This window comes from Apium graveolens, chromosome 5 (genome assembly GCF_009905375.1).
Source record: "Apium graveolens cultivar Ventura chromosome 5, ASM990537v1, whole genome shotgun sequence".
Classification (NCBI taxonomy): Eukaryota; Viridiplantae; Streptophyta; class Magnoliopsida; order Apiales; family Apiaceae; genus Apium; species Apium graveolens.
Window position 1 is genome coordinate 32,813,145 of NC_133651.1, and position 25,402 is coordinate 32,838,546.

The 25,402-nt window shown below is 35.3% G+C and overlaps 2 protein-coding genes across 6 annotated transcripts; both read left to right on the forward strand.

Annotated features, from left to right (window-relative positions):
* Positions 1-15,236: 15,236 nt before the first annotated feature.
* Positions 15,237-20,764, forward strand: LOC141723797 (pyruvate dehydrogenase E1 component subunit beta-1, mitochondrial). Of its 2 annotated transcripts, none has more exons than XM_074525688.1 (15): positions 15,237-15,387; positions 15,515-15,569; positions 15,667-15,726; positions 16,478-16,558; positions 16,660-16,686; positions 16,797-16,859; positions 17,015-17,101; positions 17,885-18,010; positions 18,438-18,571; positions 18,650-18,722; positions 19,205-19,270; positions 19,719-19,757; positions 19,831-19,955; positions 20,048-20,162; positions 20,330-20,764. In XM_074525688.1, exons 2-15 carry the CDS (start codon positions 15,519-15,521, stop codon positions 20,396-20,398), a joined length of 1,116 nt encoding a protein of 371 aa, XP_074381789.1. In that variant the 5' UTR covers positions 15,237-15,387; positions 15,515-15,518; the 3' UTR covers positions 20,399-20,764. The 2 variants fall into 2 exon arrangements, with proteins under 2 accessions (XP_074381789.1, XP_074381790.1); XM_074525689.1 differs by having other exon boundaries at positions 15,288-15,396.
* Positions 20,765-21,537: 773 nt separating this feature from the next.
* Positions 21,538-24,953, forward strand: LOC141723798 (uncharacterized). Of its 4 annotated transcripts, XM_074525692.1 has the most exons (7): positions 21,902-22,034; positions 22,236-22,321; positions 22,790-22,924; positions 23,010-23,225; positions 23,987-24,092; positions 24,399-24,461; positions 24,565-24,953. In XM_074525692.1, exons 3-7 carry the CDS (start codon positions 22,832-22,834, stop codon positions 24,756-24,758), a joined length of 672 nt encoding a protein of 223 aa, XP_074381793.1. In that variant the 5' UTR covers positions 21,902-22,034; positions 22,236-22,321; positions 22,790-22,831; the 3' UTR covers positions 24,759-24,953. The 4 variants fall into 4 exon arrangements, with proteins under 4 accessions (XP_074381791.1, XP_074381792.1, XP_074381793.1 ...); XM_074525690.1 differs by lacking the exon at positions 22,236-22,321 and having other exon boundaries at positions 21,538-22,034; positions 22,829-22,924; XM_074525691.1 differs by lacking the exon at positions 22,236-22,321 and having other exon boundaries at positions 21,547-22,034; positions 22,829-22,924; positions 23,996-24,092.
* The last annotated feature ends 449 nt before the right edge of the window (positions 24,954-25,402 follow it).

Below are 25,402 nucleotides of genomic sequence, written 5' to 3' on the forward strand. Positions count from 1 at the left end.
TCTCGATTATGATAACACTTATAGTGTAAACCCTATGTCTGTGTTTATATATTACACAGTTACAAGATAATCGCTAATTGATATGGAATATAATTCTGCTTCCTAATATATATCAATCAGATATCTTTTCTTCCAAGTATTCCATTCTTTATGGAATTCCTTCTTCATGCATATCTCTTCTTATGTTTATCTTGATCTTCTTAACTTTAATCAGCTGCTGTCCTTATCTGATCGTCCTTCAGCACTTAAGTTCTGATATCTATCTCCTGATGCTTATCTCCTGATAACATAAGTACTGATATCCCTTAAGTCCTGATGTCCGGTATAAGTACTGATCAGTTAAGTACTGATTTGTCCTGTTCAAATAAGATCTGAAATCTAAACATAAAACATATTAGCCATGACATTATCAAATATATCTAACAATCTCCCCCAACTTGTAAATTAGCAAAATATACAAGTTTAACAGATATTTGATGATGTCAAAAACATTAAGTACAAATGCATGAGAATTAGACAAGATAACTACAACTTACAGTCCTTAAAGCTTTTACCAATTCAACTTCTGATAACAACTTTAGTCTGTATACACATCAGAATTTAAGCAGTTGTAGATCTTCGACTTGGCTTCATCATTTTCTGATCTCTCTGATGTCAGGAGTTGTTCTGAGATAATTCTTCAACAAACATTTCTCAGCATATCTGAGTTCATCAATCATTCTCCGTTTGACATCTTTAAGCTCTGCAGTATCTTCACCAGTTTGAAATATTGCAGCTCTGAGATCATTAATCTTTGCTTTTCTCAACTCCTGATCTAGTCTTATGACATAGGCTTTGTCAGACTCTAGATTAAACTCAAGCCCCTTAATACCAAGATATGTTCTGATCTGTGCAGTATTAGGCTTCATATCAACAATATCACCATTGTGATTTCTGTACTTTGGAACATATATGCTGTCAGACTTAACAGAATAAAGTCTTTTCTGTCTCTGAATCTGTTCTTTCAAATAGTTTGCAGCAGTCCCTGTCAATCTGTCATCCACTTGAAGTAAGAATAATACATGCTCCAATTCTTCAAAATACTTCAATGGAATGGCATTTTGTCTTATATGATATACCCTACCATCTGTCATGAAATACAACAAGATGTGTTCCTTCAAGTAGGTATGGTAAACCATTTGTATAGATTCCAGTTGATTCAATCTTTCAGGAGTTGCTCCAATACCTGGTTCACTCAAGGAAGTTGGATCATTGGTAGTGTTGTGTACTCTTCTTTCATCAGCACTTCCCAATCCAGTTTTATCTCTTGCTTCCTTTCCAGTAACTACTCTAGCTTCAAAACGACTTGCAGTAGTCTTCAAAGGTTGAGTTTGTTTTGCTTTAGTGAATCCTGGTAGGAGTGTTTTTGATCTTCCTTCTGATATCAAGTTAACTTGAGATGTGTCAGAGGTTACTTGCTTCTTTTGAATATCAGAACTTTTAATTTCTTGACTCTGAACAACTTGAGCCATGTCAGAGGTTGTTTTAAGAACTTTTCTTGAAGTCAGAGCAAGATTATCTTTGTCATCAGTAATTTCTTCATCTTCAGGAGGTACATAAACTTTAACAGGTTCACCAACCTTTTCTTTACCCTTGGATCTTGGATCTATCTTTGGTTGTGATTTAGCAAATGTTGCTTCAGTTTGTGCCTTTTCTTTAATCACAATACCTTTCAGTTTTGGAAGTGACTTTTTACCAGAAGCTTCAGATTTAGATGTGGCTTTCTTTGATTTAAGTCTAGCTTCTTCTTCCTTTAAACTTTCCAAGTCCATTCCTGGATTTTCTTGAAGAAATAACTGTCTTGACATTTCTTCATCAAGATCTAGAAGTTCATCAGAATTTATTCTTTTACCAGTATCAGAACTTAATTTCTTCCCAGTATCAGAACTTATCCTGTGACTTGCAATTTCAGCATTTCTTGATGAGAATCTTTTACCTTGACTATGACCTCCACCCATTCCAGAGTTTCTTTGGTCATCTTTTTCATCATCCTTTCCTTGCAGTGTCTTGTCATCCTTGCATTTGGACTTAATTACTTTCTCCCCCTTTTTGGCATCAGCAGGAAGTAGAAGAGAGATAAGCAATTCCACTGAAGATTGGATTTCAGTCAATTGTGATTGCTAAGAAGCTTGATTTTGCAGAATTTGATCAATCTGTGCTTGTTGACGATCTTGAGTCTTCTCAATATAAGCAATCCTGTCAATAGAAGGTTGAAAGAACTTTTTCTTATCAAGTTTCCAAACTTGTTCCTGCTTGATTAAGTTCTCCTGAATCTGGTGTATTTCTGCATGAGTGGTTGAATGAAGACCTTGTAGATGTTTAGTACTCAATGCAGTGACACGAAGCTGGGTTTTGAAATCATCAGAATTTAACATTTCATCAGCTTTAGTCAAGTGCTCAGTAAGATGTAACGCAGATGGAATACATGAAACTGAGTTCCATTCCTTAGTCCACTCCTAACCTGCAGGAGTTTCACTCCAAGGCACTGGTGGTTCCTCTGTAACAAACTTCTTTACTTGTTCAGACTTAGAAAGAGGAATATGTCCTGAAGGACCTGCTGCATCAGTATCTGCAGTTGGAGCAGCATCACCAGTATCTCCAGCATGTGCAGCATCAGAACTTATAGAATCAGTATCATCTGATATAATAGCAGTGTGAGTAACAATGGAGACTTCAGCATCCTCTAATTGCTGATCTGATGCTAAGTTCTGATCAACAGCCATATCCTGATGCTCACCTAAAGTCTGATCATCAGTGTCTAGATGCAGAGAAGGTGACTTAGATAATTCCGGAGTTTGAATAGCATCAGTAACAGGTGTTGGCAAAAGATTTGTTGCTGTTGGAGCTTCTAAGAGAATTACTCCAGGCACACCTAAGTGTTGATCAGCATTATCAGCACTTGTGCCTTGATTACCAAGAGACACAGAAGGGGAATTAGCCTTGTCAGATACTGTTCAAGGACGAGTGCCATTAGTCCTAACCATAGACTATTAATCTTCCATTTCAACATATTCTAAAGTAATCTGAGACTGGTACCAAATTTTACTCACAGATAAGTCAAGTAAAGGGTTAGACTGAAAAATCAGAACTTAGACCTATACCAGAACTTAACAGTCATCAGAACATAATGTCTTAACTCGAACAAGGAATATCTATCTTAGTAAGTTTTCATACAAGTTCTGAGTTATAGTCTTCAGAACTTAATCATCAGAACATATAACTAGAACGTGTCCTCAAAATTTGTGCAAGGTGACACAGTGACTGTTTGTCTAAAAGAACATAGACCACCACAAAAATTTCATCATTCATATGGAGTGATTTGTGTGTGCATTAAGCTAAATAACTAATAAAAAGTAAAGTCTGATTTACTTCAGTACATCTTAGAAATAAGTCATAATTAAAATTTTGCTAAAGAGCTGTCATTATCCTGAAACCTACTGATAAATGAGTTCATGCATGAGTCCACCTCAACTGTTTTTGTGCTAATTTTATGCATCTTTTTAAATTCTATTTTACAGTGGCTTCTCAGTGTAAGTGAGTTACGACTGCTTATCAGAATTTATGCTATTATCAGAGTATTTCTCCAGTAATCATAGAGTGTGAAAAGTCACCAAGAAAATATTTTGCTTTTCTAATGCATATTTACTTAATACCAGCTATGCACTTGGGTCGTCCCATTCACATTTTTACTCTAGATCTCAAAGGAGTACCTGATATTATTCTTTGATCCTTTTTCTTCTTCTTTTGATAAGTGAGGTTTATCAGCACTTAGTACATTCAGCAGTTTTACTAGAATCAGAACTTAAACAGATGAGTAGCATTATTCTAATTTGGGACTTAGTAATAAGATGAATAAAGTAAACTAAACTAAGCTCAAGTATCAGAATTTGCTTGTGTCATTAGATTTCCACAGAAATAATTACTTCTTTCATGGGATCATTTGTTTATTGAAGACTAGTAGGTCAGTATCTAGCACAATTATCCTCAAAGGATTGAATGATTACTTAAACAGATATATCACTTATTAGAGTTAAGAGATATATATCAGACAACAGTCAGTACTTAAAAACATTTATCAATTAAGCACAGAATACACAAAGAGATTAATTCTGTAAATACTGATCATAAAGTCTGATAACATAGAACAAGTTTAAGCAGATTTAGAGAAAGAACCTGAAATTATTCCAAGTTCATTTACCAATCTTGTAAAGGTAGCTTCACACAGTGGTTTTGTGAAGATATCTGCTACTTGTTGATCTGTGGAAATAAAATGCAATTCCGATGTACCTTCATCCACATGTTCCCTGATGAAATGATACCTGATGCTGATGTGCTTTGTCATAGAGTGTTGAACTGGATTACCTGTCATAGCAATAGCACTTTGATTATCACAGTAAATAGGGATTTTGAAATATGTTAACCCATAATCCAGTAACTGATTCTTCATCCAAAGAATCTGTGCACAGCAGCTTCCTGCAGCAATATACTCTACTTCTGCAGTTGATGTGGAAATTGACTTTTGTTTCTTGCTATACCAAGAAACCAATCTGCCTCCAAGAAATTGGCAGCTTCCACTTGTGCTTTTCCTGTCAATTTTGCAACCTGCAAAATCTGCATCTGAGTAACCTATTAATTTAAAATCTGATTCTCTAGGATACCATAATCCTAGATCAGCTGTTCCTTTAAGATACTTAAAGATTCTTTTTACAGCTGTTAAGTGAGGTTCTCTTGGATCTGCTTGAAATCTTGCACAAAGACAGGTAGTAAACATGATATCTGGTCTACTAGCAGTTAGATAGAGAAGTGAGCCAATCATACCTCTGTAATCAGTAATATCTACTGAATTACCAGTATCCTTATCCAGTTTTGTTGCAGTGGCCATGGGAGTGGATGCACTTGAACAGTCTTGCATTCCAAATTTCTTCAGCAAGTTTCTGGTGTACTTAGATTGACAAATAAAAGTGCCTTCTTCACTCTGCTTGACTTGAAGGCCCAGAAAATAACTAAGTTCTCCCATCATACTCATCTGATATCTTGACTGCATTAGTTTGGCAAACTTTTTGCAAAGTTTGTCATTTGGAGACCCAAAAAGATATCATCAACATAAATCTGGACCAAAAGTAAGTCCTTGCCATGGTTGAGATAGAACAGTGTTTTGTCAATAGTTCCTCTGTTGAATCCACTTTCCAGAAGAAACTGAGCTAAAGTCTCATACCATGCTCTAGGAGCTTGCTTAAGTCCATAAAGTGCTTTATCAAGCCTGTAGACATAATCTGAATGTTTGGAATCTACAAAGCCTGGAGGTTGTTCAACATATACTTCCTCCTCCAATTTTCCATTGAGAAAAGCACTTTTCACATCCATTTGAAAGACAGTAAACTTTTTGTGAGCAGCATAAGCCATGAATATCCTTATGGCTTCTAACCTAGCAACTGGTGCAAATGTTTCATCATAGTCAATTCCTTCCTGTTGAGAATATCCTTTTGCAACCAGCCTTGCCTTGTTCCTTGTAATTATGCCATCACTATCAGTTTTATTTCTGAATACCCATTTTGTACCAACAACAGATCTATTCTTAGGTCTTGGCACTAAGGTCCAGACTTTGTTTCTTTCAAATTCATTCAACTCTTCCTGCATTGCTTGCACCCAATCAGCATCTTGAAGAGCTTCTTCCACTTTCTTTGGCTCAGACTGAGAGAGAAAAGAATTGTAAAGACATTCATTAGAAGTACCTGTTCTAGTTCTGACACCTGCATCAGGATTTCCAATTATCAAATCAGGTGTATGTGATTTTGTCCACTTCCTTGCAGATGGAAGGTTTTCTCTAGAACTGGATGCTCCCCCATGATTCATGCTATCTTCGTTTTCATTTTCTGATGCTCCCCCTGAAACTATGCTCTCTGAGTTGGATCCTTCAACATTTAGATTTTCAGCACTGTCAGTACTTGGCTTATCAGAACTTGACGAATCAGAACTTGAAGAGCCAGTTGTGTGTTCTGATGCTTCTTGAGATGTGATAATATCTTGAGTATGCTCCCCCTGCATTGGTGCATCTTCCTTTGACGTAGTCACCACAGTTTCAATAACATCAGAGTTTAATCCATCAGAGTTTACAGTATCAGGACTTAGACTGTCAGGACTTAAGGTATCAGAATATGAATCTTCATTTTCAAATCTCAGCTGATCATGATCAATGCAATCTTCAAGTCCAGTGATCTTCTTGTCATCAAAAGAGACATTGATAGATTCCATGACCACTTTTGTTCTCAAATTATAGACTCTGAAGGCTTTTGTGGAAAGTGGATATCCAACAAAGATTCCCTCATCAGCTTTTAGATCAAACTTGGATAGTTGTTCAGGATGAGTCTTGAGAACAAAACACTTACATCCAAATACATGAAAGTATTTCAGATTTGGCTTCTTGTTCTTCACCATCTCATATGGTGTTTTTCCCTGCTTGTTAATGAGTGTTGCATTTTGAGTAAAATAAGCAGTCTGCACAGCTTCAGCCCAGAAATAGGTTGGAAGCTTTGCTTCTTCAAGCATTGTTCGTGCAGCTTCAATGAGAGTTCTATTCTTCCTTTCAACAACTCCATTTTGCTGTGGAGTTCCAGGAGCAGAAAATTCCTGCTTTATTCCATGATTTTTGCAGAACTCTTCCATTATCAGATTCTTGAATTCAGTGCCATTATCACTCCTCAAAATTTTCACAGAATCTTTGATCAATTTATCCAGATGTTTGACATGATCAATCAGGATAGATGCAGTTTCACTTTTTGTGTGCAAGAAATACACCCATGTGTATCTGGTGAACTCATCTACTATGACCAACGCATATTTCTTCTTTGCAATAGACATGACATTCACTGGACCAAATAGATCAACATGAAGTTGATAATAAGGCTCAAGAATTGATGATTCAGTCTTGCTCTTGAATGAAGATTTTCTTTGTTTGGCCTTCTGACATGAGTCACAAAGACCATCAGGAGCAAACACTGATTTTGGCAGTCCTCTCACAAGATCTTTCTTGATCAGTTCATTTATCTTGTTGAAGTTTAAATGAGAGAGTTTCTTGTGCCAATTCCAGCTTTCTTCAATTGAGGCTCTACTTATCAAACAGATTGCAGAACCATCAGAACTTGTTGAAAGCTTAGCTTCATAAATGTTACCACGCCTGAATCCCTTCAGAACAACTTTTCCTTTAGATTTACTAACTATTTCACAATGTTCTGCAAAGAAATCAACATGATAACCTCTGTCACAGATTTGACTTATACTCAGTAAGTTGTGTTTAAGTCCTGAGACCAGAGCTACATCTTTAATGATGACATTCCCAAGATTGATATTGCCATATCCCAAGGTTTTTCCAATGTTGCCATCTCCATAAGAAACACTTGGGCCAGCTTTCTCCACAAAGTCTGATAGCAGGGCCTTATTTCCAGTCATATGTCCTGAACATCCACTGTCCAGAACTAAAATATTTTTCCTGTTGCCCTGCAATCAAAAAGACCACTAATTATTAGTTTTAAGGACCCAGACTTGCTTGGATCCTTTGGCCTTTTTAGGTTTGTTAACATTTGCAGCGGATTTAGCATCAGATTTTATGTTAACAGTTTTCTCATCAGAACTTATACTACCAGACTTTGAATCAGAACTTACACTAGAAGGAACAACAGAAACTTTCTTTAAAGAAGGTTTTATTTGATAATAATCATAGTACAAACTATGATATTCCTTACAAGTATAAATGGAATGCCATAAACTACCACAATGAAAACAAGGATTTTGTGGTTTGTATCTAACAGATTGACTCTTAACTCCTGATTTTGAAGATAAGGAGTTAATATTCTTATTCTTCCTGCAAAAAGAAGCCAGATGGTTAGAACTTCCACAATTATGACATGCTTTCCTAGGAGCATCAGGAACAGATTTATAGTTATTGCTTTTATTCACACCTTCCTTTCCATTCCTGTTTTTCCTAGGTGATTTTACCTTGTTTGCATTCTTAACATCTTTCAGCTTATGCTTAAGCTGCTTCTTTGTCATTAAGCCTATATTAACTTCAGTTGTCTTTTCCTGTTTTAGTTTGTCAGAAGCTAATTCCTTTTTAACTTCTGATTTCTCATTTTCAGATTTTTCAGTTACAAACTTAACAGGTTTTAACTTCGGCTTTTGCTTATCAACAGACTTAATTTCTACAGTTCCTTTTTCATTTTTATTTTCTCCATAACCTAAGCCCTCTTTCCAGTTTCCACTGCTCAGCAAATTTTGAGTTGTTTTGCCAGAGTTAGTCCAAGTCCTAATAATCTCTCTCTCCTTTTCTAACTCAGTTTTTAGAGATTCATTCATTTTTAGCACTTCATCCCTAACATAAAAAACATCATCTCTATCCTTCTGAGTTTGATGGAACATGACTAACTCTTTTTCTAAGAAATCATTTCTTTTCCTAAAAGCAAGATTTTCAGAAGTTAATCTTTCACATGTTAAAGTTTGATCTCTATAACTAACAAACATGGTTTTAAGATATCTTCTCAACTCATTAATATCATCAGTATGAAAAGCATAAGTAGTCTGAGGTACCTTTGTTTCAGCAGCTTCAGAACTGCTCTCAGAACTTGATTTATCAGCATTTGCCATCAATGCATAGTTCTCCTCACTTTCAGAGTCTGAGGTGTCTGTCCAGCTTTTCTGCTTTGTGACAAGAGCTTTGCCTTTGTCACTCTTGGTCTTCTTGCAATCAGGAGATATGTGGCCTTTCTCACCACAATTATAACATTTAACATTGGTGTAATCTCCTCTGTCAGACTTTCCTCCTCTTCCTTCAGATCTTCTGAAATTCTTCTTATCAGAACTTATGCCTTTCCTGGAAAACTTCTTTCCCTTTCTGAACTTCCTGTATGCAATCTTTGTGATTCCTTTCACCATAAGAGCACACAGCTTCATCATCTCCTCATCAGCATCAGTCTCAGGCAAGCTTTCAGAATCTGAGTCATCATCACTCTCAGAACTTGATGACTCAGTATCAGACTTTATGAAAAGAGCTTTACCCTTGTCTTTCTTTGAGGAAGGTGCTTTGGGGGATTCCTCTTCAGCCTTGAGAGCAACTGTCCTTGACTTTCCTCCTTTCCTCTTGCTTCTTTGTTCCATCTCAAGTTCATGAGTCTTGAGCATTCCATAGATTTCATCAAGAGTTGTTTCATCAAGATTGTAGTTGTCTCTTATTGTTGTTGCCTTCAAATCCCAGCATTCAGGAAGAGCTAACAGGAATTTTAGGTTGGTATCTTCAAGATCATACTCTTTATCAACCAATGACAAATCATTCAAAAGTTTGACAAATCTATCATACAAATCATTCAATGACTCATTAGATTTTGAGTCAAAATGTTCATACTCTTGAGTGAGTATTGTCTTCCTGTTTTTCTTAACTGTTTCAGTTCCTTGACACCTTGTCTCCAGTGCATCCCATATCTCCTTGGTAGTCTTGCAGTTTATTACCCTGTTTGACATTACATTATCAATGGCACTATGCAGTAAGTGTCGTACCTTGGCATCCTTAGCAATAGATGCTATATCTTCAGCAGTGTAATCACTCTTTTCCTTTGGTACAGTCATTGCTGCTTCACCTGCAACTACAACAGCGAGCTTGGTAGGTTTGTGAGGCCCTTCCTTGATTCTATCAAGATATTCTGGATCTGTTGCTTCCAGAAACATGGTCATCCTTACCTTCCATATGGGATATTCAGATGGTCTCAATATGGGAACTCTAATAGTCTCATATCGACTCTGAATTGATGTCTTTGATGATTCCTCAGTTTTGGTAGGCTTAGTTGGAGTTTCTGTGTCAGACATGATTGTGTTTGGATCTTTAACTGTATGTGTGTTTACAGAAGGCTCTGATACCACTTGTTAGGTCACACTATCACTGTAGAGGGGGTGAATACAGTGTTTATTACAATCAAATCGAACTTCAAGAACTTAAGTAACAGAAAACAAACTTTATTGAAACAATAAACTCTGTTACAATCTGGAACTGTTATCTCTCAGTGATGAACAAAATATCACGAGAGCTGCTAGGGTTAAGTTAATAATATTCTCGATTATGATAACACTTATAGTGTAAACCCTATGTCTGTGTTTATATATTACACAGTTACAAGATAATCGCTAATTGATATGGAATATAATTCTGCTTCCTAATATATATCAATCAGATATCTTTTCTTCTAAGTATTCCATTATTTATGGAATTCCTTCTTCATGCATATCTCTTCTTATGTTTATCTTGATCTTCTTAACTTTAATCAGCTGTTGTCCTTATCTGATCGTCCTTCAGCACTTAAGTTCTGATATCTATCTCCTGATGCTTATCTCCTGATAACATAAGTACTGATATCCCTTAAGTCCTGATGTCCAGTATAAGTACTGATCAGTTAAGTACTGATTTGTCCTGTTCAAATAAGATCTGAAATCTAAACATAAAACATATTAGCCATGACATTATCAAATATATCTAACACATTCATTTGTTGTTGATGTTCTAATTCTGACACCTGCTTCAGGATCTCCAATTATTAAGTCAGGTGTGTGTGATTTAGTCTACTTCCTTGCAGATAGAAATTGATCTCTAGAACTGGATCCTCCCCCATGATCCATGCTGTCTCTATTAGCATTATCTGATACTCCCCCTGAAGTTATGCTCTCTGAGATTCCAGAATTTGAGTTGGATCCTTCAAAAATTGAAGAATTAGAGTTTTCAGATTTGTCAGAATTTGGCTCATCAGAACTTGATGAATCAGAACTTGAAGAGCCAGTGACTGGTTCTGATGCTTCTTGAGAGTCTTGAGGTGTGGTTTGATCATCAGCTTGCTCCTTCTGAACAGGTGCATTTTCCCTTGGAGCAGGTACCACAGTTTCAATGACATCAGAATTTAACCCGTCAGAACTTACAGGATCAGGATTTAGGTCATCAGAATTTACAGAATCAGAATTTACATCTTCATTTTCAAATCTCAGCTGATCATGATCATTGAAATCTTCAAGTACAGTAATCTTTTTATCATCAAAAGATACATTGATAGATTCCATGATAACCCTTGTTCTTAAATTGTAGACTCTGAAGGCTTTTGTGGAAAGTGGATATCCAACAAAAATTCCTTCATCAGCTTTAGATCAAATTTTGACAGCTGTTCAAGATAAGTCTTAAGAACAAAACACTTGCATCCAAATACATGAAAGTATTTCAGATTTGACTTCTTTTTCTTCACCATCTCATATGGTGTTTTTCCATGCTTGTTTATGAGTGTAGCATTCTGTGTACAACAAGCAGTCTGCACAGCTTCAGCCCAGAAATAGGTTGGTAGCTTTGCTTCATCAAGCATAGTTCGTGCAGCTTCAATAAGAGTCTTGTTCTTCCTTTCTACAACTCCATTCTGCTGTGGAGTTCCAGGTGCAGAAAATTCCTGCTTTATTCCTCGCTCTTTGCAGAATTCTTCCATGATTGAATTCTTGAACTCAGTGCCATTATCACTTATTATTATTTTAACATAATCTTTGACTAAGTTATCCAGCTGTCTGACATGACATTGTCAAGTGCACTATGAAGCAAGTGTCTTACTTTTGCATCTTTACCTAGTGAAGAGATGTCTTCAGTGGTGTATTCTCTCTTTTCTTTGGGAATCATCCTTTGTGGCTCATTCCCAACTGTAACAGAAAGCTTTGTGGGCTTGTGTGGACCATCATAAATTCTGTCTAAATATTCTGGATCTATAGCTTCCAGAAACATGGCCATCTTCACACTCCATACAGGGTACTCAGACACCCTGAGCAAAGGAACCCTGATGGTTTCATATCTACCGGAGTTTTGAATGGGTTGAACCTTTGCAGGTTCTTGAGGGTCTGGTATTTTTGCTTGTTCAGACATGATTGATTGTTTGTTTGGATCTTAACTGTTTGTAAGCTTAACAGATTGGATCTGATACCACTTGTTAGGCCTCAATGATACTATAGAAGGGGTTGAATATAGTATCTACAATCAATTTGATTATAAACACAAGTATGTAACAGAAAACAAGTTTATTCAATATATCAAACTCTGTGACAGTAGGTTTAATCTACTCTCTTAGTGATGTATGATATCACTAAGAGCGGCTAGGGTTACAATGAATAATATTCTCGAGAATGATAACACATATAGTGTAAACCCTAAGCTGTGTTTATATAGTACACAGTTACAAGATATCTTCTAATTGATATGAAATATATCTCTTCCTAAAATATCTCAATCAGATATTATCTTTTTACAATTCTTCTAGTCGTCCAACTCCTAAAGCATATCTTCATTTGTTTAGTCCAGATCCTATCCTAGAAATCAGCCACACTTTACTTCTGAAGCATATCCTTCCTTAAGTTCTGATATCACAAGTTCTGATATCTTAAGTTCTGATATCTTCATGTCTTCAGTAAATCCTGATTTCCAGCTGAGTCCTGATATTAAGTTCTAAAACTAAACACATCAGATTAGTCATAACATCACAAATATATCTAAAAGTATCATGTCATTCTTTTTCTCCACAATACAGTGCTTTTATGGCTAAAATTATCCCTATCAAGGAGCCCATTGGATCACTGCCATGAATAAAGAGTTAGAAGCTTTAGAAAGTAATAAGACTTGGACTTTAGTTCCTTTACCTATTGGCAAGAAAACTATTGGGTGTAAGTGGGTATTCAAAATCAAATACATTCCTAATGGTGACATAGAACAGTACAAGGCCCGTCTAGTGGCTAAGGGGTACACACAAGAATATGGAGTTGACTTTCATGATACATTCGCACCTGTAGCTAAAGGTGTTTCTGTTAAAACAGTTTTTTCCATTGATGTTGCCAAGAATTGAAAGGTTTTTCAGCTTGATATTAATAATGCTTTTTTACACGGAGATCTTCATGAGGAAGTCTATATGGATATTCCACCTGGTTATCAGATTCCCTTATCATTTGTTCCTTTAGTCTGTAAACTTCAAAAGTCTCTTTATGGATTACGACAGGCGTCTTGAGAGTGGCATACCAAGGTATCTGTTTTTTGGTGGTATATGGCTTTGTCCAATCCCTTGATGAGTACTCTATATTTCTTCACAAACAGGGCTCTTTATTTACAATAGTTGTTGTCTATGTTGATGACATATTGCTTACCAGTGATAATATTGTTGTTATTACTGATATTAAGGCTGCTTTACATGCTAAGTTTAGTATCAAAGATCTTGGTGAAGCCAGGTATTATTTAGGACTTGAAGTATCTCAGACAGATCAAGGCATTGCTTTAAGTCAGAAGAAATTTGTCCTTGATATGCTTGCTTCTGCAAATCTCTTGGATGCTAAACCCTTGTCTATTCCACTTGATCAAAATGTGAAGCTTTTTAATGATGATCAATATGGTTCTTTATTGTCCAATCCATCTCAGTACATAAGTTTAGTGGGCAAGTTATTGTACTTAACTTACACTCGTCCTGACCTCAGCTATTCAGTACATCTTCTCCATCAGTTTATGCAAGCACCTCAGGAGAAACATTTGGCTTCTGTTTTCAGAGTTTTAAGATATCTCAAATGCACTGCTGGTTTGGGTTTATTTTTTCCTGCCAAGAATGATCTGAACTTAACTGGTTACCATGACAGTGATTGGGGGGGTTGTACCTCCACTGGCCGTTCTGTTACAGGCTTCTATATTTTCTTAGGTTCTTCTTTAATTTCTTGGCAAGCCAAGAAGCAAACTGTCACTTCGATGAGCACTGCAGAAGCTGAGTATCGGGCACTGGCCACAATTACCACTAAGCTTATATGGTTAAAGTATCTTCTTCATGATCTGCAGATTCCTGTTACACGTCCCATTTCAGTCCTTTGTGATAACCAGGCTGCTATTGAGATTGCTACTAATCCGGTTCAACATGCTCGTACAAAGCACATCGAATTGGACTGCCATTTTGTGCGTGAAAAGGTGCAAACTATAGTTTTTCATCCTCTGAAGATTCACACATCTTTGCAACTGGCAGACATTTTTACTAAGGCTTTTGGTGGTTCAAGTCACTAGTTCATTTGTTCCAAGTTGGGATTACACAATTCTTGTGTTATCTCAACTTGTGGGGGGGTAATACAAGTGAACACACGAGTACAGCTGATTCATTGTGTGGTCAAGTTGCCTTAAAGCCTCGGCAGAAAGCTTCCATTAGCTTAGCTATTAAGTCTAAAATAAATTCTGCTTTGTACAATAGCATATGGTCAAAACATAGTTTGTTAGTTAGTTAGAGTCAACTCAGTTGACCAAGACATTGTATATATATCTACAATCGGTAAAGCTTCAAGCTTAAGTTTCATTTTTCTATCGATACACTTCTTCTTTTCCATACACACAGAATCTGTATGTATTATTGGACTGTTTTAGAGAAGTAAAATTAAAAAATTCAAAATTATGATCAATACACCGGAGATAAGAAGTAATGATGTAGTGATTTCTATGCCTATCTCGAAAAACTAATAATTTGAAATTAAAACTAATTAATGTGAAGATTAGTTTTGAATTCGGCAGTTCAAATTGGCGGCTCCATACATGAATCAGTTCAATATATAAAAGAGAAACTACCGGGTCGAACCAAATTAGGTGGATCATCCAAGTTTTTTAGTATGAAAATAGTGTATTTTGAATATTCTTAGTTGACCCATGTTAAAGTGAATGATCCATGTTATTAATGTAGAATTATTGAAAAGGGTATATACTGTACCATGCCCAAAAATCCATGAAAGGTAGAATGTGTAATTTTAAAAAGTTAGTGCTAGTACAAATTAAGAATATATTAATATTAATAACATCCTGTTAGATAGGAATACACCGGGTAAATACTGATAGCTCTCGGATTAGGTATTAGGACAAAAAAAATCATCAGATAATAAACCAGAGGTTCTAAATCATCTCAGGAGATTAATCAATAATTTTAAGTGAGTTTCTTCCTTGTTCTTGATAAGTTTCTTCCTTGTTCTTGATAAATCTGTGTTTATATATAGATGTAATTCAAATCTTGTAATAATTTCAAAACCCGCCCAATCTGACATATATTAATACAATTAGCTATAATTAATTATATTTTTGGTTCAAGTAAATAATAAATAAATAAAGTAACAAGGGAGAAAGGCCAAACAAAAAGAGGCCTACAGCATCAATATAAAAAGTGGGAACCGACTCAAAAACCCACCCAACAGCCATTTATTCGGCCACTACAAACTATAAAACTCAATAATAATAAATCTCATTTATAACAGCGTCGACAAGTCATCTCGAATCTCAGTCCACCAACACCACCTACCCAGGTATCGCCGGTAGATACACACATCTACGGTCCACCGCACATATCATCCTACTCGTCGTATTATCAACGCTTCTGTTTTATTCATTTCAATACTATTCGTTTTTCTTAATTAGGGTTTGTATGTGCAGAAATATGTTGGGATTTATTAGACAAACTGTTTGTAATAGAGGCGTTTCTGTCTCGGTAAGCGATTCAATTCGTGGATCTCGTGATTTTGTTTTTTAATTTGATTTGATTTGATATTTTGTGTTTGTTGATTGCTGTGGTTTTGGTGATGCAGAAGAGTCAGTTACGATTTTTGGTTCCGGGGGGCAGGAATTACGCTTCTGGTGCCAAAGAGGTATTTTTTGAGTTTACGATAATTTTGTGATGGTGTGTTGGATTGTTAATAGCATGGTTTGTATTGGATGAAATGAGTTTTTTGAGTTTACGATAATTTTGTGATTTTGTGTTGGATTGTTAATAGCAAGGTTTGTTTTTGAATGAAATGAGTTTACCACAAAATTGTGGATATATTGTGAGTTGAATGAAATGTTGACACGTAATGGTTTGCGGAAGTTATGTGTTAGATTTGTTTGTTTTACGTGTCGGGTTGTGGGTATGTTAAGTTAATTATTTTGTTTGTGATTGTGTGTGGATATTGGTAGTAAGGTGTGGAATGGATGAATTCAGTTTCTGACAAAATTTAGAGGAATATCGGGAAGTACTGTTTTTGTGATTGTGATTGTGTGTGGATATATATAGTAAGGTGTGAGTTGAATGGAATTTTGACACGTAATAGTTTGCAGCCGTTGTGTGTTACATTTGTTTGTTTTACGTGGTCGGGTTGTGGGTGTGTAAAGTAAGCGGCAGCGTAGTTTAGATTGGAGAATTAATATGTGATATATGAATATTGGTTTAATTCGAAGAATTAAGCTCGTTTCAGTACCCTTAGTCTCTCTCATCATATGTTAATTTAGCCCTTTTTCTATAGAAGGTATATGTTTTGTGATGTACATGAATTAATTGTAATGGAATTGCAATGGAGTGCCACTTTTATTCTTTTATGTAGATAAACTACTAATTGACCTGGTGGCTATAATTTTTTACAGATGACTGTACGTGATGCTCTGAATTCTGCACTTGATGAGGAAATGTCTGCTGACTCTAAAGTATTTATAATGGGTGAAGAGGTACAGTATATTCTTATGTAACACAATGGAGTCTCTTGTTAGAAATTAGTTTCTGTTGTGTGTGCTTTAAGTTCCTTACATATTGTTACCTTTGAATGCAGGTTGGTGAATATCAAGGTGCATACAAGGTTAGAACCAATTGAAAACCAACAAGATTTTTTATCATGCTCCCTACTTTTTGACTTTGTTAGCATCAAGTTAGTTTCTAAACTAGCCTCTTCTTGTGAATTTTATATAGATTACTAAAGGACTTCTGGACAAATATGGTCCTGATAGGGTTATTGACACTCCTATCACTGAGGTTGCTTCTGAATCTTTACTTCTTCTTTATACGATCTTTTCTTTTTCTCTATATCTTACTCTTTGTACATATGATCTCTCAAATTTTAACAGGAGTTTCTCGTGTTATTTTTCTTTCCTTATAATGTTTTTGACCATCTAAAATGATATTTGTAGGCTGGATTTACTGGAATTGCAGTTGGTGCTGCTTACCACAGTCTGAAGCCCGTCGTCGAATTTATGACGTTTAATTTCTCAATGCAGGTTAGATTTTTGAACTTTTAAATTCAATGTTCACTTACACCCCAAACTATTTCCAACCTATCAGTTGCCGATACAATGTTATATGTTTTCTATATAACATGCTAACTCAATGGTTTTATAAAAATGCCATTAAAATTGTTTGGTTTTTTTCATTGAACATTGCTATCTGATACATTCACATCTTTGTTTCCTTTTTATTCCTTTGTTTACCTAATTATCTCTCATTATTCAATATATGGTTAGAATTTTTATCAGTTCTAGCAGCGTGATAGTTGTTGTATTTAAAGGTGCATCCCACTTGCTCAACATAACTCTGTCCATGCTACTATGGCATTTGGACTGTGGTTTGCTATCTTATTCTGTTTTATGTAAGTGTCAACTGCTTGCAGCTGAAATACCTGCAGCCTTCTGAAGTAATAATGGTTAATATGTGAAGTCAGGTTTTTAACTTGAGCCACTTAAAATTGCATATACATATCATATAAGGACTGCTATTGAGCTGACATGATAGCTAATAGTGCTATACTTTAATAACTTGTGATGCTTTTATTGAGATTGCAAAATTTGGCATTTTTAATTTGTTGGTTATGTTAAATTCTTGTATTCAATGTTTTTAATCGCAATAAGGATGTCACTTCTAATGTTATCCTTGAATTATCAAAGAAAATATGAAGTGAAGTTGCACTGTTTCTGTTCTATTGTTTTTTTATATAGATTTAGATTCTATCTTCTTGTTATTGTATAAATGCATATATGGACACTCATTCTAGGTAACATTCTCAGGCAATTGACCACATCATTAATTCTGCTGCGAAATCAAACTACATGTCTGCCGGTCAAATTTCGGTACCTATTGTTTTCAGAGGACCAAATGGTGCTGCAGCAGGAGTTGGTGCCCAACACTCTCAGGTGTGACTCTTGTTTCTTTGAAATTCACTTATTTCTTAATGACGAGGACAACGGTTCTGGACTAAGGAAATAGGGCAAGTGTGAGAGAAATTAGCTGAAGACGAAAACACTTCCAGTAATCTGTTAAAAAGAATGGAAGGGAAGTGTGAGATGCAAAAGCTGAAAAAGAAAACACTTTAAGTAATCAAGTGAAATCTCTCTGATCTTGAAAAACTGTTACAGTTTTTTTTATCATTGACGAGGTAGATATCACAGACGAGATAGATCTCACATCCTGAACTTAATATCTTGCTACGAGTTTGACCGTTATATATATTCAATAAATATAATCTGCCATCATTGATGAAGTAGCTTTTATAGAGCATTGTTAAATTTCTCATGTTACAAATGTTTCACAATATTGTTTATTAACTTCTGTGGTTTTCAGTGCTATGCAGCATGGTTTGGTGCGTGTCCAGGGTTGAAGGTGCTCGCTCCATACTCTTCAGAAGATGCTCGAGGCTTGTTGAAAGCTGCTATTAGGGACCCAGACCCTGTTGTTTTCCTAGAGAACGAATTGCTGTTAGTATTTTTCTGATATCTCTTTGGAATAGACCACGTATGTATGGAATATTTAATGGCTTTAGTTTTGAGCTGCAGATATGGTGAGTCATTCCCTGTTTCTGCGGAAGTTCTTGATTCTAGTTTCTGTCTACCAATAGGGAAAGCCAAGGTGATTTTCTTGATGTTCTTATCATTACAACATTTAAGTATGTCGTCTTTACTGGTTCTTGTTGGTGGTACATCATATGAATATGAAGGGGTAATATGATTTTTGGTCACTAAACTGACAAAAAACTATCAGTTATCTAACCCATTAGTCAGTTGAATGTTTACCTGAACAGTTGGAGGGAGACCTCCAGTAAGTAATGCTTTGCTTTTAGTTAATTGACTAAAATTATGAAAATCCTTTTCTAGAATCTCCGTCGTATGTAAGTTGCATAAGATTAAGACTGTTCCAGCTCTTGCTTCCTAGACTCTTTAACAGTATCATAGATAGTTCTGGGACTCTGTAACTACAGATTGATCCTACATTCTTAATTTTTTGTTAATAAGTAGTCGACTGTTTACGTTCTCTTTTTTTGTTTGTTCATTGATGTTTTGAAGAATACTCATTCCTATTTTTGTGTTGTTATCCTGCCCCAAAATTGACAGATTGAGCGCGAGGGAAAAGACGTGACAATTACTACTTTCTCCAAGATGGTCGGCTTTGCCCTTAAGGTTTGTTAAAATCTTACTGAGCAGTTTCATATTCAATATTTGAGCTATTTGGATGCTTCACTTAAATATGATTCTGTACTAACTTGGTTTACATATATGGTAACTACTTTGGATGCTTGAACAATGCAACATATATATATGTTCTTCAGTGCTTGCAATAAAAAAATATGTGCAAAGTACATATATAATATAGGGAGGTAGAGAGAGGAAAGCACTTATAATCTTTACTTGTATAATAATGTTCATCTATAAAACACTAAAAATGAAAGGGGCCAAACCGTCATCTTTCAGTTCCTTATGTTTGCGGTTCACCCAATTTTTTAGTATTCTGCTATCATTTCCAGCTAGAAGATTTAACAAGTTCTATTGCATTAGTTTACTTCTTCTTGTAGAATCTGAATGTTACATTTTTTTTTAATTATTTTTTGACCTGAAATACTGGTTACAGGCTGCCGAGATTCTCGAAAAAGAGGGAATCAGTGCCGAGGTAACTTCACTCTCTCTAGCATGCACATTTAAACTTGGGAGCTCCACAGTATGTAATATATCTCTTAATGCAGGTTATAAATTTGCGGTCCATCCGCCCCCTTGATAGAGCGACAATCAATAGTTCTGTCAGGAAAACCAACAGATTGGTAACTGTTGAAGAAGGATTTCCGCAACACGGTGTTGGTGCTGAGATCTGGTTAGCTTTCTTCAAAAACACTTGGTTCTCACTCAAACTAGCCACATTTTGTCGTTAGTGGCATCATTATTTCTTGTTGATGTTCTTAACAGCGCATCAGTGGTGGAAGAAAGCTTCGAGTATCTGGATGCACCTGTTGAGAGGATTGCAGGCGCTGATGTCTGCATGCCATATGCTGCGAATCTGGAGAGATTGGCTGTCCCACAGGTTTGTGTTTCTGATCCCTCTTCTGGTTCTTTGGATCATTTACAGTAAACTATATTTTGCTTAAAAAGATATGTGATGCAGTCGTTAGCTAGTGTTTAGCTTTAGCTAGTGTTTAGTTTTATATATAATGGTATATTGCGTTGGGACTTAACGGATCTACTTGGCAGATTGAGGATATAGTTCGTGCAGCGAAGAGGGCATGCTACAGATCAACCTCAATGGCTGCAACTGGTTAATAGTGAGGGTGACTAAAGAAATTGCAATTTTTTAATACCAAAAGCGACTTGTGAATTCAATGCTGTCCTCTTTTTGGCTGTTATTTTGTACTCCTTCCCTGCAAATACACGGATGGCCCTAGAAAGACATCTGGATTACTCATCCATTTCTTACTGATGAGCAGCGAAATAAAAAGGTTTTAGAAAGTTTTTTTTTTCTGGTATAAAACATTAGATTTCAGAAGACTTAAGATTGAGGCCCAGTCTTATATTTTTCTAAGCTTCTGTTTAAAAGGCATTATTTCATTTGTGTCTATAACCGTCCGATGATTGCCAACACAAGGCATTAACCGTATCAACCTAGTACAGTACCGGTGGAATCTGAGAGTATCGTTGTTTTTTGTATGCAATAATTGTTTAATATAAAATAAAATGTTTTGTTAGAAGCATAAAGTCGATGAATAAAAATACTTTATATGAATATTGTACCCAATATAAAAATTCCGGTACTTGGGTAGTATAAGGTGCTAATGCTATCCTCCACAATCAGAGATGTTGATATGCAAAAGATGCGTTATCAGGGAGAAATTATCTATTAAGTGTACATTTTTTCGGAAGAAAGATTGCCTATGTCTGACTTTGCTATTTGCTTTGTGCAATATGCTTGAGGAGCCTTTCTATATTTGAGATACATATCCAAATAATTCATTTCAATCAAGTATTTCTGAACAATTTTGGGAGCTTTTTTCATACGTGTGTTGCTAAATGTTTCTAAAACTGTCGAAGTTTCCAGTTTGATAATAATTTATGTTATCTAAATATCTGAGTACATATTTTAAGTCACATTTTCATAACATACAAAATTAGTTAAATGCTGTTTTAAATAATTGCCTTATCATACAATACAAAACTAAAAAAAGTAAAAATAAAAATAATCATTGTTATTGCTTCAGCCACAAGGCCCCCAACATCATCTTTAGCGCTCAAGCTCTCTTATCAGTTACTCCATTTCCCTAAGTCCCATCCATTTCTTTACGGTTATTATTTTGGGCCGTCTTATCCATTTTTTTACATTTCAAAAATAGTAAAATTTTAATAATATAAAATACTATTACACCCACTAACTTCCTCCACTCTCTCAAATCTATTATTAAATATTGATAGATCTCACTATTCTAACCACTTTTCATCACTTTACCTATATATATATATATTGATCTCCGTGCCCACGAGAAATGTAAAGATCCCGGTGGGACGGAGGGACTATCAGACAGAACACAGACAGACAACTGACCACTAAAATCATCTTTACTTGTCTTGCTGTGTGTATATATATGTGCACACAACTCCTCTCTCAAGTTCTTGCTAGTCCTCTCTTCCTCATCATCACAATATCATGATTTCTATCATAAATATATACTGTACAGCACAAGCCAAACCTGTCAAATTTGCTAAAACCCCATCAAATTCAGATTCTTCAGACCCAACTAATTTCCAAGAATCCAGGAAAATTAACGAAAGGGTGGCATTTTCTAAACCGGGATGCAACAGATTTTGCTTATGTGGAAGAAGAGGATTTCTAGGAGCAACTTTGTTGCCTATACTTGAACAACCTTCATATGCAGCTCTGGCTCCATACTCAGCTACTGATCCTATGGTAATTAAAAATATTATTTTGGGTATTTATTTTTGTTTACTTTGTTATTTGTATGATCAAATGCACTTGTATTAGTTGGCTTATTAAGTTTTATAGTTTGGAACTAGTTGGGCTTTTTTTTGCTGAGATAAACTAGAACTTGTTGTACTTATAGCAGTTTTTTTTTTAATTATCCTTTATTATATTGTATCAAATGATTAGACCGAGATGAAAATCAAAACGAGCAAGTGTTAGCATTTTCGGGATGGCAACGCCAATCCTCTTATTGACCACATCACTGATCATAGGTGACATAACCTTCTATGCATGACTTTATTGGCCCTTTTGTACCTTCAAATTTGACTGTTAGTTCTGCATTCACCTCAAATTTTCATTTTGACAATTCTTAATCTCAATGTTTTTGCCAAATCTTGACAGCGATTAGAAATATATCTATAAATTCTGTTTAGAAATGGCATTACCCTTTTATATGTAATTGATAAAATTGATAATGTGAGTGCTGAACTTAAAAACAACAAAATTGGGTTGCTTTTTTTCGGATTTTGCAAAAAATCTTTATTTTTGGGCACTTGGTCAAACAGTTGATTGAACCATTTCATATAACATCAGTGTTTAAAAGATTCAGATTGAAATTTCAAGGTGAGCGCGGAACTAGCACACGAACTTGAAGGCATGCATAATTATAAACTTTTAATATTCAGAATATTTATTTTTATCACAGTTTTAACTTGCTGCATGTAATCTTTTGGAAATAGTAACAAATTGACACTCTCTGTGATTGAATCGGTTTGAAGAACATGCTGAACAAAATTCACCCTCCAAGGCCAGATTGGTACGAGGAGTTCTATGCATCAGCTATGAATTCAACCATGGAATCTTATGAAGCAGAGGTCAGTAGCTATTCATAAACCAGTACTAATATCAACAATATTGACTTCTAAGTGTAAGTGACTAGTTTATTCTAGGTTTTGCAAGATTGCAGGTTACAAGTCACAGATTTTCACTGACTTGAGAGAAAATGCGAACAAGATATTGGAGCTTGGGATTGGTACAGGTCCTAATCTTAAATACTATGCTAGTAATGGTGTCGATGTAATTGGAGTTGATCCAAACCAAAAGATGGAGAAGTATGCGAAGGCAGCAGCAGTGTCCACTGGTCTGCCTTCAGAAAAGTTTAAATTTATACGAGCAGTATGCATCATTTCTAGAAAATTCAACTTTTTAATTTTTATTAATGTTTTATCATATTGATTGTTTTGATGAATTTGTATTTTTAAGGCTGTGATAGATTCTTGTCACTGTAAGACTAAGCTTTCTGTTAATTATATACATTGTCTACATTTTCACATATTAATATTATCCTTGTTCATATAAATAGATTCTCATACTCGTCATAAGTTCAATATTCTTTACATCTGCCCTACCCTACTCTTCCTGATCAAGTTTTTGAATAAACTCATGGCTTGCTTCTAGTTTTGTAGGTAGCATTCCTGCACCTAGTGGTTCCGCATCCATAAATCCTTTACAAGATAAAACAGACTTTTCATGATAACTCTTTTGTAATATTTTCTCAGTTTTATTTGTCTAGTTGGCTATTGAGAAATTTAAACTTTATACGGATTATAATAGATTTAATTTGTACTTATTCGTTCCATTTCATGATCTGGACCCTTCAATTACTATGTCAGAACATGAGAGATGGGCAGGCCCGTCCGTAAGAAACTTTTTTTGTTAATCAGTTGTGATCGACTGATAGGTGAAATATTATATTTGTAAAAACAAATGTACGCATTCCTTATGAAGAATATGTAAGATATCAGAGAGAAATGTTCGAAATGATGTAACAGAAAAAAATCAGATAAGTTCTTTGTTTGTTAACCATCCTTTCTCTCTATGTAATCTACTTTGCTTCATAACAAGCTCTGGAAAAGTAGAAGATTAATGCATATCAGTTTACTCAGGTTGGAGAGGCACTACCAATAGAAGATGCTTCCATTGATGCAGTTGTAGGGACCCTTGTGCTATGTTCAGTAAAAGATGTTGACGCTACTCTGCAAGGTATACAGATTTGAAGGACACAAGAACACATGAGCTAACATACTAGCAAACTCCTAACAATGTTGACCTTTGAATTAAGTGTGTTAGTTGTCATTGAGTTAACTGGGATTTAGGGTGTCTCCCGATTGATTGCAGTGGTTACCTCTTCTCCTCACGACATTATAACTGATTTAGAAGTTAGCAGGATAGATTTATAGTAGTTTCTAAAATTTCAATTCATTGTCCAATATACAAAATGGTTAAACATGCTATTGCTGATGCATGAAATTGTACCTTCTGATGCATGAAATTGTACCTTCTGATCAGAGGTAAGGAGAATTCTCAAACCAGGCGGGCTTTACCTATTTGTAGAACACGTTGCAGCTAAAGGTAGAACATAAATTTCTCTATATAGTCGTTAAACTACATACTGACTGTTTTGTATCATCTGTATCACTTCCTGACAATTGAATTTAATGATGTTTTGCGACAGATGGTACAATTCTAAAATTTGTACAAGGTATATTGGATCCTCTGCAGCAAACAGTTGCTGATGGGTGTCACCTCACTAGAAACACAGGGGAAAGTATATCTGCAGCAGGATTCTCGAGTGTCGACATGAACATGGTTTTTCTTCCAGCTCTTTCTCTAATAGGGCCTCACGTATATGGAACAGCTCGCAAGTAGTACCATACATGATGATTGATAACATTTTCTATGCATAGCTGTAAAATGATGCAGAATGTAGTGACGTAGCATTTTCATGGTGTGTGGTTGTCTGAACTCTTACTAATGTCCAATTTCTGTTTCACCTCAACATTCCTATTTCTCCTTCAATTCTATGTTTTTTAATAAAATTGTTAGAATCCTATTCTAATTGCATTTCTTTTATTATAATCCTACTGAGTTGCACCAATAAAGTAATTTTAAAATTTCTAGAATTATATTTTTGTAATTTCATAATAAATTTATTTGATATCCTTAATTTTGATTTTTACATCAGATAATAATGTCTATGTAATTTTGTCATTATACCATAATAAATAAAATACAAAAAAAAAAAAAATATTTTTCAGCAACTGCATATTAGCCGTGTATGGTAAGCAGAAAATACAACCACCAATATTCTTCAGCAACTGCATATTAGCATTCTCTGGTCAAATAGAAATGTAGAATACTAAATGAAGGTACAAATAACCACAAGTTAGATTGATTAAATCATTTTTCGCATCTCAAGAACTTGCAAACTGGAGGCCGCCTGTATACATAGCATCCCTTTGAGTGAGAGTTGATTATATTTCTTTTCGAGCGTGTTACTCTTTATTTGGTTT